Below are 18,156 nucleotides of genomic sequence, written 5' to 3'. Positions count from 1 at the left end.
TGCCCTGTCATTCCACAAAACCAATTTCCTTGATCTACTGTCTATGTATAGTTCAGTACCTTGCACCATGATAATCAACAGTATTTGTTTTTGTTATCAAAGGCTTGCGGACTGCAGCTCTTCCACAAAAATTTATAACAATTTATAGTGTTCTACACATTGTAGATTCAGCTTTTTTTGTGGCCATTCCACAGCTCCAAAATCAGCTTCTCTGGGATCTAATGGTAAGAGAAGGTAACCAAAAATCTTAATGCATGTGGCTCCTGTGTTCAATATTTTTATTTATATCTGGCATAAAAATACTGACCAACAGGAGCCCATTTATTAATTACTGACCATTTCATCAAAAATTAAAGTATTTCTTCAGGAACATTTAATTTTCTGAATAACATATGACTACCATTTTCCTCTGTAACTATTATAACTTTCCATATATTCTCTTGTCTGGAATGAACATTTGAAATAAATTGCAGGATAAATTGATCACTTTTAAAGGTCAAAATATTTGCATATTTCATAGTCACAATTTCTGGAAATCAAAGGGGTGGGGTGTCCATATCCCATAAATTTTGGTAAGATAGTGTCCCTTTTCATTAGGATATCCAATTTTAAGTTAAATTTTACTTCAGTCTACATGATATGTGTGTCCAAAATTGAGTATTTAACTAATCATTAAACTGTGATGCACAGAATTCATTGCCTGCATGATGCATGTTTCTAAAATTAGGCATTTAATCAATTATGGAACTATGGAAATATCAAATACTTATACATAAAAGGATGACAAGTAATCTAGAAAACTTCAAATTAACAAAATTTTCAAAATATGGAAAGGCACTTGCATTGTAACAAATTAGTTAATATATGTGCATAACACTTCAAGGCTTGTTAATAATCAGTAATAATGCATGATTTATATAAAAAAAAAAAAAACCAGCAATAACTTTTATGTTCGAACTGAGAACTTTTCATTTCTACACATTCGCCACACTGCCCTTCATTCCTCCAATCAGTGCAAGTTAACACATAATATCCAGTGCTATAATGTATAATGCACAGAAAAAGAATAACAAAAAAAAAAGAAATAATAATTGCTAGATTTCTATTTGTCTGATTTTAATGAAATTTAGAGAGGTTTGATATATCATTCTAAAAGAGCCAAGAGTAAAATTTCACAAAAATCATTTTGCTGAGAGTAGAGTTATTACATGCAAATGAATGGAAGCAAAAAGAATAGTTTCTGAATAGTCATGACTGGCAGTTTCAATGAGTAAATCTCTATGTCATAGTCATTTCATCATTTTGGGTGGGTCTGCAACATTTTCGAATGTAAAATGGGAACAGTGGGCTTATATATCTAGAATAATTAATCTAGAATAATTAAAAGTGACAATGCAGTGGGAGACTAAAATTATGCAAATTATTTCAGTTTGTGTTGAGAAGTAGGGATAAAATAATTGTGTACTCATGTACATGACTGAGCACAAACAGTTATCCATAACACTGGCTAAGCCTGAACAGTTAGTTGTCTAATTAGAAAACAAATTGTACAAAAATTTAACTAATCACAGACAAAAAAAAAATAATAAATAAATGTTCCTTATTAAGTTTTCAGTGTTTTCAAAATACAGCAATAATCTGATGCAAGTAAATGCTGGCAAATGAAATGGCAGGAAAGTGAACCTTTTTCCTTGCACCTAATCACAGACAATAACTTTGTTCTATGATTAGATCTATTTGAGGAATATAAACATTTCAGAAATTTTCATGTTAATTACAAATAAATAGGCAATGATTAACATCATGGATTTGGCACTTTAGTCGGTAATCAAGTCACAAAGGAGGTTAGGCAAGCGAAGCCAGATTACGAGAAATCTTTGGCAAAGAATGCAAAAAAAAAAAACCCAGCAAAGCCTTCTTTACTTATATAAAGTCTAGAAAGAAGAGGATGATTCTGCTTAGGTAGCTGACAAACTGAATGAATATTTTGCATCTACATTCACACATGAGGAGTTCTGTAGGAACATGGATGACAGAAGCTTATTAAACTCTAACAGGGAGTTTAATGATTTTGCAATAATTGAAAACAAAGTGGAGGAGAAATTGTTGAAGTTAAACACAAGAAAGGCAACAAGGATGGATGGGATCTATCCAGTTATATTAAAGAATGCAGCAAAGGAAGTAAGCAATCCCTAGCCATGATTATTAGAGCATCCTTGGACTCAGAGGAGGTCCCCTTTTTGTTCACCCTTTGTGAAATGAGGATACAAATGTATCATCATCTCACAAAGGGGGAACAAAAGGAGACAAGTAATTATAGAACTGTTAATTTAACCTGTTCGGGGGGGGGGGGCAATGGAGTCACTGGTTAAAGAAGCATTGCAGGATCATCTAGACAAGACTGCAGTTAGAGCTCAGACACAGCATGGGTTTGTTAAGGAGAAGTCTTGTCTGACCAATTTGATTGGATACTATGTGGTCACAAAGGAACTGTAAGCAAAAAATAATTTTGATATCATATACTTGGATTTCACGAAAGCTTTTGATACCGTTGCACATGGAAGACTGTTTTACAAATTGGAGTAGTATGGCATTAAGGGTAACTTTCTGCTATGGATAAAGGATAAAATTGAGTAGGAGAAAACAGAGTGGTAATCAATGGACACCGCTCTTCATGGATTAATGTTATTATCAGAGTCCCCCAGGGTTCCGTGTTGGTCCCATTGCTGTTTTCTGTATTTATCAATAATACTGATGAAGGTATATCAGGCTTAATGTCCAAGTTTGGTAGGGTTGTTAATAACAGTAATGACAGTATGCCACTACAACAGGTTATGGAAAATTTGAGCAGATGGGCTGAGAACTGGTTACTGAAGTTTAACACTGACAAATGCAAAATACTGCATATGGGTAGTAGCAACCCCAGGGTAATGTACTAACTGTGTGATACTACATTCAGGGTAGTGTATAATGAAAAAGACCTGGGGTAACTGTGCAGTTATATATGAAGTTTTCTGAGCAGTGCAGACAGGCTGCAAGAGCAGCTCATGGGGTCTTGTCAATGATATACAGGAATTTTTCAAGCAGGGATAAGGAGAAGGATCCCCTTGTATAAGGCAATGGTCAGGCCACACTTTGAGTACTGCATACATGTCTTGAGGCCTCATTTTAGGAAAGATATAGAGCTGCTGGAACGAGTACAGAGAAGGGTAAGGAGATTGGCGAGTGGAACAATGGGTTGCTCTTACCAAGAAAGAGCTTAAGTTCTGCAAATTGCAGCATCTGGAGACCAGGCACCTGCGAGGTGATCTAATTGAGGTGTATAAGGCCTTGAATGGTTTGAGCAAGCTCAATGCAGGTGGGATTCTTCCTCTTGCTCAGATTATGCACCTGAGGGGGCATAAATTCAAATTGAGGAAAGATAGTTGTAGAACAGATGTGTGGAAATTTGCCTTTAGCCAGTGGTGGCTGATTGCTGGAACAAACTTCCATCTGTCATTGTGGAAGATGGCAGCTTAAATAAATTGAAGCAGAACTAGACAAACTTTTGGAGTGAATGGCTGGGTGAAATGGGAAGTTTTTTTGGCTGATGATGTATTAGCTTGCTTTCTTCCATCGTATGCCTCTACTAATGCTAATGGTAATCTATGCTTCAGAATCCCTTTGAAAGACAGTTCATCAGCTTCCCTAGTACACATAGAGGACAAAGATATCTTGTCTCAGCTGATAACTAGGATGGATAAATAATTTATCCCATATGATTTGGTGGTTTGTAATTAAACTATAATTTCTTGTATTTAACATTATGGAATGAACTCTTCAGAATATTGACAGAATTCTTATTCCTTTGAAGAAAGGAAAATTTCTATGGCATCCTTACTCTACTAGAATATGCAAAAAAGGAACTTACTTGATTAACAACTTCAAAGAAAATTCCTGTAGTAGTAGTAGGAGTAATTCCACAGAATTTCCATTGGCAGGTTCCCCCAATACCTACTTCTGTATCTGATACACTTCCACTCTTAACATTCATAGATATGCAAGATCCTACTGCTCCAGAAACTTTTAGTTCTCGAGAAGTCTAATGCAAAATATAAATACATAACTGTAATAGTAGAATGAAATGGCAACTACTTTTTTAAAACAGTATAGGGAAAGTAAATTTTAAAAAACTACTAAGGTTTAGACCTCTGCAAACAAAATAAGCAGAATAAGTAATAAAATAATAATTTAAACAAGTTTCCATTAAAAACTAATCAATTAAAAAAAAAAAAAAGGAATGCTTTTGTGATTAAACACACATAAAAAATCTGAGCAAATTGATATTTTTTAAATTAGAACTTGATCTCGAGACTAACTCCCTTGACATACTATGTAACTTTTATATTAAGTTCTGATTTTTCATTATTTAGAAGTCAGGGGGTTGAACCTCGGTCTACTCAAAGAGCATGTGCTAATGCACTCCTGCTCACTCAGCTATGGAGGCCTGTTTTTTTTTTTCCTCCCCATTTTAATGCATTAATGTAATATTATAAAAATTCAATTTTTCAAGTACAGTAGAGCATAAATAATCCAAACTTATTGGGACAGGGGGTAATTCAGACTTCTGATTTGTTTAGATTTTCAAACTTATCAAAAATACTATTCTGGAGACTTGACAAAAAAAAAAAAAAAAAGGGTTCAGTAAGTTTAGAAATAGAAACACTAAGTTGTACTTATGTCTTTTTATTCATAAGTAACTAAACAAATGGAACTTTCAGCCACAATAACACATATGTATAAGACTTTAATGAAAATAATTACTTATTTTTTGCTGCACTATTTATTGAACTTGGTTTCTTTGCTGCCAGATCTTTCTCTTTTCAGCAAGAGTAGTTGAGTTGGACGGCATTCAGTTTGATTGTTTGTCAATTCAGCATTGTTTTTGTCGATTTTCATGTATCATTTAATTTTGTTAACTGGTAAGGTAAGAAAGTGAAAATTTGTGCTTTATATCTTTTAATTTTTATAGCCTACAGATAATATTCCTCCGATTTTCACTTATTAGAATTGCCATTTAATAGAATCAAAATTTAATTCTCATACATGAACACAATAACTGCTGCTTACTGTAATTATATAAAATAATTAGATAATTAGTTTTTTAAAGCACAAGCATAAAAAAAAAAAATGCTGACTCATTCATCAACTTTGCATCATCACTTGTTAATACTAGAACTTTTATTGCTTTGTAGAGAACATTGTGCCATTATAGGAAAATAAAACACCTAAAATCTTCATAAACAGATTAAATAATGTAAATCAAACACCCTCACACTACATAAATAAGTCAAAGTTAGTTTATTAAGTTTTTGAGACTTAATTACCCTAAATTTGATACAAATTGACATTTCAGAACCTTTTCCATATAATTTTCATAAGCCAATACATGAGCTAGCATTAGCTCCTTGGCTATCAAACTAAGACTGCTATATAGTCACAAGAACTTAATTATTCATGTAGTATGAGTATTTCATTATATTATTTAATCTATTGATAATCACCACATACTGCCATTCCCAAATTATTTCACAAATACTTTTAATATAATATTAAAAATGGGAACAGTGCATTATTTGACATTCTTCCCCTTACCTCCTGCCATGGATCAGCCTTTGCACATTCCATGCATTGATTGCACATTTTTTTTTTTTATTATTATTATTTTTATATATATTTGAATAAAGAAACAATCACTTTTCCAACCTGCAGAGTTGATTTCAATTTTTATTTTATGATTTTTTTTATTATAGTTATTCACACAATGCAGGAAAAATCTCAATATTTTGTTTTATTTATCTGTGTATTGTAATTAATGCATGGATAAAAAACAAAATATTGTAATAAAATGACATGTTAAAAAAAAACATAAAAATACAATGTTTGAACAATAAATACAAGGCTAAAGAACATAAACAACAACAAAAAACAAAAGAATTACTTTAAAATTCAAGCACTTTATTTTAGATTTTAATTAAGAAACATGATTTTAGACCATTTGTCACTTTCCAGCCTATTTATGCAAATATACTTTAGACTAATACAGAAATCATGGGATAAATTATTCTGTTCTCTTTCCATGACTTGACAAAAGGTGCCAATACTTCAATGCAGGATACTCTATGATTTTTCAATATGAACAAGATGGGACATAGTAGAATCAAATTCTTGCCAAATCTAGTTTTTAGTTTTTGCAGCCTGGGATGGTACACAATTAAATTTTGTTGTAACTGTAACACTGGTATGTCAGATGGCAATATGCAATGACAGTTAGGTGACTATGGCTCAGCTTAATTACTCAAGCCAATTCAGCTAGATTATCAGAATCAGGTAAATAACCTCATTCTCTAACAATTACTACTGCACATGTAATAGCTATAAGCTATTAGCTGCAGGGAGAACTTGGAACTAGCTGTACCACTCAGTGAACTAAGAAGCATAATTTTTAAGTCCACTCTTGTGTATATATAAATGTTTTGAAGAACTGAATTTCGGTGTAGTTAATAAATTCAAGTGCCACTGAAGGTTAGAAATAACTGGGGGAGAGGGGGCTGAAATATTTCTGGAAGTCCTCAATTTGGACCTCACTTTATTATTAATTACTGTATGGTCCTCAGAAAGTTTGATAGCTTTTACACTCAGTAGCCAATTTATTAGGTATACCCCATCATACAAGGAATCAACTGCCCCATCAGTGTCATGGGCCAAGCTCAGACATTAAGAAATGAGATAAAGTAAACAGTTGGATACCAATGGACAGTGTGTGAGTATAATTCAGTGAGAAAATGCCAACAGTGCAACTTATGATAATTGGCCCCATCCATGCCAGCGTAAGTATCATGGTCACTGCCACCCTTCTGGAGTGTTCATAACACAATGTCTAGAGCAAGACCATCCAAACAATTTCTGGCTAGGGGACCAAAACAGATAAAATGCTGAACATTGTCACCCACCAGATCAGTTCCTTGCTACTAATTATATATTTTTCAAAATAGGATTTAATTTTTATTCATAAATGTTTATATTCACAGTTTAATTTTTAATACATAAAGTGCAAAAATCCTAGATACCTGTTTACAAGACCAATAATATTCTTATTACAAAGTTTGTAATAATCTTGTTAAATCTTGAGAAAGATATACAGAACATCTTAAAAAAAAGGATTACAGAAAAATCAAATATTAATTATTAAGAACGGATAGTTTTAAGTCACTTGGAAACTGTACTTTATGACAATCAAGTTTAATAACAATTAGAACTGTTTACATGGATGCAGGTCACACAATATGAGAAAAGAGTACAGAGAATAGTTCAACAACCAGAAAACACCTAGCCAATGCAGTGCTGGAGACAGCTTCTTAATATGAGAGGCTGAAAAACATCACACAGTCTAACAATATTGGCCACAAAAGGTTAGCTAACTGATAGCAGTGTGCAAAAGGGTATGCCAGAATCAATGCACTAAATCCTGTCACAGATGGGCAGCAGATAGCCACTAAGTGCTACTCTTGTCAGCTATTAACAAACAGTCACAGGTACAGTGAGTATAGAATACTGACAACAGTACATCTAAAAATAAAAAAGACACTTGGTATGAAGGCTTTTCCATTCTGGTAACAGAAACAGGTTTGGCAACACTGCATACTGGTGGTGAAAGAGTAATGGTGCAAGGATTGTTTTCACGGCACACATCAGGTCCCTTGAAATAAATCATTGATTTTTCTCTTCATTTTTCACATGTAATTAATATCTATATTCATTCACCATAGATCAAAGTCTAAATGCCACAATCAACTTCAAAACTGCTGCTGGTCAGGTGCAACCCCTTCATCATAATGTATCCATCTAATAAGAGCTACTACTTCCAGCAGGACACTGTATCATGTCACAAAGCATGGTCGTTTGGGAATGATTCCAGGAATCACAAGAGTGAATGTTCCATACTTCACTGGCCTTTTCAGTCACCTATGAGAGGAAGTGGAATGAGCTGTTTCCACTATCCAACTTTGGGGAAACTGAGGAATGCAGCAGTCTGCACAGAGTAGCATCCCCATGAAATGTTTTCATAACGTCATGGAATCCATATTTTGATGACTCCAGATGTTCCAAGGGAGACAGGGTTTGTTACTCATGAATTAGGTCAGTGTATCTAATAAAACTAGCTACTTACATATTAATATGCCCAACATCTCTTTTTTATGAAGAGTGTGTGAGTGTGTGAGTGTGTGTGTGTGTGTCCATGTTTATTATGATAGACAAAACTGTATGGATGGATATGATATGAGACATGGAATAGATACCTATAAACAAAGCAGCTTGAATGAAAGGTAAATAAGATATATAAAGTTAATGGGAAAAAGGTGTAAAGTACATAGGTTGGAAAGCCTATAATGTAATAAGAAAGAATGAAAAGGATATTAGATAAAGAGAACAGAATAGGAAATTGCTTCTAATGCAAAATTAAAGGTAAATCACAGGCAATAATTAATATGCCCAAACTGCATAAATCAGGCATGAATTAATAGCTGGACATGCATCAATTTACCAGGAGAGTTAGGATTTGCATACAACTATCAAATATCACAGAAACAGTTTTAGTCAGGCCAAAAGAATAAGAATGTATCAAAAAATAAAATACATTAATACAACAGAATTTAAATTCTGTTGTATTAATGTATTTTAATACTGCCATCACACTCTGCCTGGGACATATTTAGTGTTACAAACCTCCTTATCCATGTAGACAATAGAAGGTCCAAAGTCAATTAAAAAATGTCTGAGCAAAGAATTTAGCATATTATCAATGTAGACATGAAGGGTAGTTCCAGCAGCTGTGTAAATGATAACAAAATTTAATTTATTAGATAATGATTAAGATATACCTGAATATAACTTATTAATGTATGTGTTGTGATGGAGGTGTAGGAAAGAGTAAAAGAATCAATAATTGCAAAATAAGGTGAAGATAAAGCTACATCAAATTATGCTAAAGGTGACTGAAAAGTTGCATAAAACATATGAAGAAAGATGTGTACTAACTCAGGCATACTAGAGGTGTAAGACCCAACCATTTAATTGAAAGTTCCCACAATGAAGTAGTAATTTTTAGTAAGAATAATGGTATTAGAATTATGTGTTGAGATATATTGCATGGGTATGGGACAGTCTTAGGGAATATGACTTATAAACAAAGGAGAAAATAATGAATAGAGAAACAGTAATAGCATTCACCATGCCCTCAAACTACTCCAATTTTCAGGAACTAGATTAGTGAAGAGTCGTTGGCAAATAGTATGTTATAATACCATATACCAAAATGTGAAAGAAAACAGGATAAAGGAAAACATTTTTTTTTATAATTTAAAAGATAAAATCCATATATGGAGAGATTTTAAAAGCACAGAAATTTAAAAAATAAATTATTATTAATGACAAATGATGCAAGGAAGCAAGCTTATACAGGATCATTAAAAAAAAAAAAAAACACCATCTGTTAATCCCCTCTAATAATGTATCTCATTCTTCCTTCAATTTATTCAAACTAGCCACTTCCATAACACCAGATAGTAGTTTGTTCAAATGACCAATTATTCTCTAGCTAAAGCAAATTTTTGCACATCTATAATGCAACCATCCTTTTGCAATTTATGTCCCTTGGTGTATGTTACATCAGAAGATTTAGAATACCATCAACATTAAGTTTACTCAATCCAATTAAAGCTTTAACACTTCAATCAGGGTTTCTCACAAGTGCCTAATTTCTGAGTGCTTCAATTTTCAGAACCAGTCTTGTGTAGCAATTGGTTGGTCGGATGATTTCATTTTTAATGGCTCATTGGCAACTTAGGGCAATGCGCCAAGTCAAAAATAAAAACAGTACTAAATGTTTAGTAAGATATAAACAGGCTACCATAACAAGAAGGTAAATATAATGTACAGTTAGTCTCCGACTTACGTAAGCCCGAGTTATGTAAATTTTTTTTTAATAAAATCATAAAGATACTTTCTGTATAATTTTTAAGAGTGAAGTCGAATGAAGGAACAATAAGTATAAGTACCTGCAATGTAACTAGAATCTAGGTAAATAAATTTCATTTTCTGCTTTAAAAATTCTGAAGAAATATTTGACAATATGTGTTTGAGACAGGTAAGCTAAAGAGAAACCCCCACAACGTTTAAGCAATGTGGACTGTGTCCATTGGCTATTTCTTCAGAGAATTATGCTCTAGCCCTTTAACATCCTTGATGGAATTTGCAACATTTCAAGAGCCTGGAATGATTTGAAAACAACTTGTATGAGCAGAGATTGGAAAATTCTTCTAAAAAATTGTGAGCTTAACAATGAAAGCTTCAACAAAGATGAACTGATATCTTCTGTTACCAAAGAAATTGTAAACTTTGCCCAGGAGTTGCAGCTGGTCCTGGAGAACTAAGATGTAGTCGAGCTTGTGATTGAACGAGGTGAAGATTTAACAACAGAAAACCTAGCCCAGTTGAATGTGCAAATAGTTGTGGAGCAAGGGAGAGATGAATCCATTGAGGAACTGGAGCAACCCAAGAAGCAGTTCAAATTAAAGGAAATGGCAGAAGCGTTTCATAAAATTCAGGAAGATTTCTATGTTTGATGGAATGGATGAAAACACCGAACATTTCTTGAAAATAGAAAGAAAAGTTCAAGATATGTTTGAGACAGGTAAAAAAAAAAAAAAAAAACCCATACAAAACAGATGAAGACTGAAAAGTTCATATCACATACTACCTCCCTGACCTCTACTCACCCTGTGATTAATGTTTCTTATTAATGCTTAAGGTTAATTTTAAGTTACCTTCAGTTCATCACTCCTGAAGTGTATAGACTTTAATTCTTCGTGTGGTTTGATTCCCTAAGCACCCCTTATAAAGCCTACACAGCATACAAAATACATATCAGTTTTTACAGTACAATAACATGCATATTTTCTTCCTTTTATGTTTTCTTTTCCTATGTGCCACTCCAGTTAATTCACCGCTGTCCCCAGATAGTTTTTAATTGTTATGGTATATAACTATTTTTCTTCATTCTTCTGAGAATATTATGTGGTTTTTGTAATTTTGACATATCAGGGATATACTATCAATATTTTATTTGCATGCCCGAGTAACGTAAAAATTGACTTACATAAGTCATGGAACGTATCTCTTATGTTGGAGACGGACTGTACTAAGTTAAAAAAACAAATAATAAAATATAAAAGGGAAGAAAAAAAAATAAATAAAAATGAAAATAAAATATAAAAGTATAAATATAACAATGTCACATATATTGTCCCTGTTATCTAAAATCTGGCTGGGTAAACAGTTCAGCCAGATTATTAAAAGTAGAAAAACATAAAAGGCATGCACACTTAAATGCAGAACAATTGATAAAAACAATAAACAATTCATTTCCCCTAATCTCAATGTGGCTTGGTATTCAGCAGAAGTGGATATCAAATTCTGATTCAACAAGAGAAAAAAAAAACACCTGCCAAATCTGGGACAGGTCTGGATGAGGGTCATATTTCACTGATAATAAAGCTGGTAACATGCTTGACGAATCAGTATACATCCTATGTATTTGGTAATCACCATCTTTAATGTAATCAAGGGCTATTTTTATTGCACGCAACTCTGTGGCATATATGTATGTATTTGTGTAGGATGGCACCTAGAATGTTAGTTCAACTCTGCCACATTTCACTGTGAAGATGCAGGACTCTGTAGAAATGACCAGATATGTGTTGAGTGTCGTTTGTGTGATTATGTGTGTGTGGTATGTTGTTAGCATTTAACTGGCTGTTTGGTTACCCAGAATCGGCAAACCAGAAACATGTCCACCACCACCACCACAGAAATGTAGACTAGGAGCTACCAATCAGCAGAAACAGAAGAGAGGGATACCAAGAGGCAAAAAAAGTTTGAGCCAGACTCTTGCCAAAAATTGCTAGGGAAAAAAAAAGGGGGGGGGGTATCTTAACACAGTGCAAAAATTAAACACTGTACACAAGATTAACCTCAAAACCATGAGGTAATCAAACAATACTTTGAGGTTTTCAAAGTAAACAAGGCCCCATTATAAAACATTCCTGATTACTGGCCCATTATATATGTTTTGTACAGTTGTTTGTTAAATTTATCATTAATGAATGTTATCAATTTTGAAGGTTATAGAAGGTTATAGAGAATCTTTTTTATCACTCACACAATTATGGGTGGTTACATTAAAGAAGGATATTTGTAAACCAGATAAAAGAAAATTCTCTTTTAGACAAAGGATTATTAACTGAACTAAATTACTACCTGATATTATAGAATCATTCATTTACATAAATTTAAGAAAAGATTAGACATATAGGTGAAACTGGCATATGTGTGCATTTTAAAGGTTAATGTAAAATAAGCTTGGCTTCTCTGCATTTATTTCCCTTTCCTAAGACTATATTGCACATTCCTTACAAAGGCATTGTGTAAATATTCAACTGAATTAAAAAAAAAAAAAAAAACCAAAGTATAATTTTAAACTGAATAAGAGTACAAGGTGCAGCTAAAAAGAAACAAGAAATATTTTTTAAATCATTTGTTATTTTAAATACAACAACTTCAATGTACTCTCCAGCTGCGCCCACACAGTGCTCCACTCGCAATTTCCAGGATTAAAAACAGCAGAAATCCTCAGAAGTTGCCACCTTTAATTGCTGCATCATATTCTTCTGAATGTCTGTTAAGTCCTCAAATCGTTTCCCTTTGAGGTGAATTTTAATTTTTGGAAACAGAAAAAAGTTGCACAGCACCAGATCTGGTGAATGAGTGGGTGCTCCAATGTTGATTTTGTTTTTCATTAAAAACTCTCTCACTGCTACAGAAGAGTGATATAGTGCAATGATGCAAAAACAATTTGTCTGGCCATAAATTGGGCCGTTCCGTTCAATTTTTTTCACAGTCTTCCTAAAATCTCAATGTAAGTTGTCTGATTAGCAGTCTGACTTGGCAGGACAAATTCATGATTAACAACACCACAAATAAAGAAAATGACAAGAATTGATCCTTGACCAAAGATTTTTTTTTTTTTTTTTTAAAGCAAGAGGATGGAGTTTGCCACTGCATCCTTTGATGCTTGGTTTGAGAATCATACTGAAAGATCCAGGATTCATCTCCTGTTATCACAGAATCCAAAAAATTCAGGAGTTTCATGAATTTTTTCCAAATTTGCCCTGCAAACTTACACACGTTTCAGCTTCTGATTATCTGTCAGGATGCAAGAACCGACTCGCATGCACACCTTTCTCATGCCCAACCACTCTGTCAAAATTGTTCTCACTGCTTCTTTGTCAATGTGTAAGTAATTGTTCTGAAATTAGTTGAATGCTTGCTTGATGCTCTTGGCTACCAAATTCTCAAATTTTTACAACATTCTTGTCTGTTGTTGAAATTGGCAGTCTTCCTGTTGTCTTGGGTATCTTTCCATCCCTCTCTGAACAGTTTGTGCCATACACACATGACTGACTCATGGTTTCATCACTGTACACTTTCTGTAAGATCTCCAATTTCTGTGCCATTTTTATGAGTTTTACTAAAAATTTAATAACAATTCTTGTTCTAAATTGCAATAACATTTTCCCACCGAAGGGTTAATATACTGATTCATTTAAACAGGCACACAGTTCAATCAAAACTTAACTGACTGCAACAAAACAAACACTGATCTGTACAGGAAAAAACAAAATACAGCACAATATGAACATTGTTGACATGTGCAGTAGTAAGATGTTGGCAAGCAAAGATTCTTGTTTTATTTTAGCCACACCTTGTGAGTAGAAAATTAAAAATGCAGAAGAAAACAAATTCAGAAATCTTCACCTTAATTTCCAACACTGCATTAAATGCCATCTTGAATTCTGCCTTTGCATCCTTCGAGAAGACTCTTTGAAATGTTTGTTTGAAAAGAGACGAGTTAAAGGAATCGCCCATAAGAATGTGGCCACTGTAAAATTAAAAGACATCTCCATTGTTTGATAAATATAGGTATATAAAAAAATCTACACATTTTATTTTTTTATTATGTACACAAAAATTTTAAGTGAACTTAAACTGAATAAGTAATTAATGAGATTTCTGGCACTGATGTTCTTCAGAAAATTACATTTTAAAGCACCATGACCGCCCATCTGATTCTCCCTGTCAGAGGTTATTTTTTGTTTTTCTGTTGCTATTGAAAGACTCCTTAGCATTCAGCTGAATCATACATCAAAAACATTGGCAAAGACATTTGCAGTTCATTTAAATTAAGTAACCACTAATATTTAGATAATGATAATTCCTCTTTTTATTTTCATCTAAAAAGCTTACCTCTTCTGGTAAGTTAAATTTGACATGAAAATATTATAAGAGACTTCCATAATGTTCAATCAAAATATTTCTTCAAAGGATCAATTGGAAATTGATCCTTTGAAAACAGCACTAGAGCAAAGAATGGTACTAATTGACAACTATGTACATGATGCACACAAAACAATTTGCAATATACACAGGAATTTTTCACAGGAAATACAAACAAATAATTATTACAAAGTCATCACTGTCCTACTTTATCAGTGATAAAAGGTTGAAATTACATTAAGGGGGGATTCTATAAATATAACTTTAGGATGGAACTTTAGAAAACAATAGTATACAAAAAGAAACAAACATCAAAGTAAGGTAAATTATGTTACCTTGAAAGGGAACACTTGAAGAGGAGGTGAAACGCACACCCTCCAAGAAGAGTGTCATTGAGAGATGTTCATGCCCTTGTTTAACAGTAGTGGGCAAAACACAGGTGATGCTCAGTTTTAATGTGTGTGGGACTCTGATATTCTTTTCCACAGTCTGGGTGCCGTGTAATGAAAATGGTTGATCATCACCTGTTTTACCCATATCTGGTAAAATCATCTCCCGGGAACACAGATTCCCCCAGATGCCCCCCCCCCCCCAAAAAAACCCAATCAAGTGCTCCATTTCAGTTTAGTTTTGTTTTTTAAAGTTCATATTTTTCTTTTAAGTTACATGTAAGTATAAGTATTACCCAGGCCAAATGATGCAAGGAAACTAGCTCTGCATTAGCCATAAATAAAACAAATAAAACAACCCCTTTCATCAATCATAATTTGCCCATTATTAAAAAGTAATTATCCAATTTCATCTTGAACTTTGGTCAGACTCTCAAGCTGAAATTACCTTGGGAAGGAATTATTCCTTCCCAAGGTAATCAACTCACTGCCCAAAGGCAAACTTCATAAGATCTAACCTTCTACTGCTCCCAAAATATTACATTAGTGCCCCCCCCTTCTCTTTTCACCTCTCAGCACAAATATATACCCCTTGTTTGTTTTGCTTATTCCTTCAAAGATCTTCAACACCTCAATCAGGTTACCACACAGGGTGTGTAGTCTCCAGATTCTACAGCCCGTATTTTCTAAGATGCTTCATATAGGGGCAAACCCTTAGCACTCCTAAACAGCTGCCCTTCTTTGTAACCTATTTACAAGTTTGTTTTTTAGAGTGTGGAGTTAGTCGACCTCGTAGCATAAATAAGGTCAGTGGTTCAGTAGGTAGCAAAATTCCAAGCGTGATGAGTAAAAGGATATATTTATTGGACTTTGATAAAGGCCAGATTGTGGGTGCTCGATGAGCTGGTGCTTCGATTTCCCAAATGACTGAACTGGTCGGGTGTTCGAGAGCTGCCTTAGTTAAAGTGTACCAGGACTAGCGTCAAAATAGTCAAACAATGACCCGACAACAAAACTGCAAAGGTCAGCGAAAGGTTGATGTTAAGAGGTGAGCACGCCGGGTCTGACGACTCGTACAGGCGAACAGGCGCAGCACTGTTGAAGAGGTGACTATCCAATACAACATGGGCCAACCCGGAACAATATCTGGCATGACCATGCATCGCATGCTCGCACGTATGGGCTATACCAGCAGATGACCCCTATGGCATCCTCTCCCAACCAAGGTTCATCGGCATAAAAGACTCGCGTGGTGCATAGAGCATGCAAGTTGGATGTTAGAAGATTGGAAGAAGGTGTGCTGGTCGGATGAGTCACGTTATTTATTCCACACTGTGAATGGTCATGTACAGATTTGGCGTCAACAACATGGGGCTCTTGATCCATCATTCATGGTATCTTGATCCATCATTCATGGTATCAAAAGTGCAGACCAGTGGAGGTGGTTGTATGGTGTGCAGCATGTTTCACTGGCAGGAACTTGGACCCCTGGTGCATATGGAACAATGTACGTGGTGCATGTGGAGACCATCACTGGTCTCTGCTATCGTTAACTGCTTGCTGCCTGTGTACACCCCACTATGTTACACTTTTCCCTGAATGGCGATGGTGTCTTCCAAGATGACAAGGCGGCAAGCCATCGGGCACTTGTTGTGCAGGAATAATTTGACCACAGTTCTGACTTCCAGCATATCGATTGACCTCCGAAATCCCCTGATATCAATCCCATAGAGCACTTGTGGGACACTATGGAAAGGCATATCAGGCGTTTGGATACACCAATCACCTTCATACCTGCATTACTGACCACATTACACACAGCTTGGTTGGCCATAACTCCCAAACGCTTCTGACATCTTGTTGAACCAATGCCACGTCGGATACCTGCTGTACTGAGGGCAAAAGGAGGACCTATGAAGTATTAGGTAGGTGGTCATAATTCAGTGATCACTCAGTGTATATAGATTATTGATAGTAACAGAAATTGTGGATAAAATAAATGTTAATTTTTGTTATTGCTACTTTTTTTCATGATTAGGCCAAGAACTTACCAATAATTTCTCATATATCAACAAGTATTAAATAATGAAAGAAATAACAAATACATACCCTGTGTAATTGGGACAATATTTCATTTCATGCAGTCCATTTTGATCTAATGCACAAGAATAAATATCAATAATATGACCATTTGTTGATGCTCTGCTTGCTAGACTTTCATAATGCTGTAACAAAAAAAAAAAAAAAAAAAAAAAAAAAAAAAAACCTTAAAATTATGAAACTGATTATTTTTTCCATTATATAACAGGTCATCTGTTATATAATGGACCTTTTTCCATTATATAATAGATAACACTGCTTCATATAACAGATGATCAATTGATAATCCATGGATCAAGTTGAACATTTCCAGAACAAAATGACAGTGAAATACTGGCGAAAATTGTCTGTTGACACTCAACACTTGGTCACCAATCCTTTCAAAAATTCTCATAAGTTTGAGATATATCTACTGTTTCAGCACAAGATGCTCTTTGCATATACTCCATTATAAAATATGATCTTTTTTCACTCTTTGAAACAGACAAACCAATTTCTTGGTGGGATCCTGCAGCAGAAACTAGTATACAACGTAGAAGAAAGTTATGGCTAAATTACCAGGTACATTTAGCTGGGTTGGATCCATTACCTCTGATATATTTAATTAGCACTATAAGTTGTGCAGGGGAGAATATAATTACATCAATGGAAGTTTATATCCTAAGACCTGGCTATATTTGGGATGTTATCACTGAAACCTGCAACATATGAGGTTCAATACGAGCAACTATGCAGATCAGGAAAAAGGGAGCGGTCTGAATTTGACATCTCTAACACATTTTCAGAAACAGCTGATATCTTTCATTAAAATCATATGATTTTAATAATTTTTTGCCAGATATTTTTCATACAAACTGAAGCAGCAATTGCTCAAAAACAAAAGTACAATGCTTCCCCTTGGTGTTGCTGGAGGACAAAGTGCGAGAATCAATTTTAAAAGGCATAATAATCAAAACTGAATCCAGACCATCCTGGAGGATGTAATACACGTTTAAAAAAAAAAAAAACCCTACAGGGTAAGGTAAAGAAGAAACTGAAGGAGCTCTACAATTTTGACAAAAACAATAACTGAGATACATCAACCTAAATATCTCTAGGCCCCTTTCTTTATTTTCTGAAGCATAAAAGTTCTAAGAATTCCTACCAGAAAGCCCCATAATTAGTGGTATACACTGCTTATGCATCTGCTTACCTACTGGCCAGCACGTCATTTACAGAAGCATTCCCAGCACTC

General features: G+C 34.3%; 1 protein-coding gene across 3 annotated transcripts in view; it reads right to left on the bottom strand.

The window, feature by feature from the left end:
* Window positions 1-18,156, bottom strand: part of Sec23 (transport protein Sec23) — a 250,336-nt gene that overhangs the window by 123,860 nt on the left and 108,320 nt on the right. For all 3 annotated transcript variants that reach the window (XM_090376546.1, XM_090376548.1, XM_090376547.1), the window contains exons 11-13: window positions 16,932-17,047; window positions 13,915-14,038; window positions 3,911-4,081 (exon numbers count right to left, since the gene is read on the bottom strand). In XM_090376546.1, the coding sequence (XP_090232672.1) occupies window positions 3,911-4,081; window positions 13,915-14,038; window positions 16,932-17,047 (411 nt within the window). The remainder of the gene's footprint in view (window positions 1-3,910; window positions 4,082-13,914; window positions 14,039-16,931; window positions 17,048-18,156) is intronic.

Source organism: Mastigoproctus giganteus, chromosome 6, assembly GCF_048544385.1.
Source record: "Mastigoproctus giganteus isolate SK-2022 chromosome 6, ASM4854438v1, whole genome shotgun sequence".
Classification (NCBI taxonomy): Eukaryota; Metazoa; Arthropoda; class Arachnida; order Uropygi; family Thelyphonidae; genus Mastigoproctus; species Mastigoproctus giganteus.
Note: the sequence above shows the minus strand (reverse complement) of the source record. Positions and strands in the feature narration are given on the sequence as shown.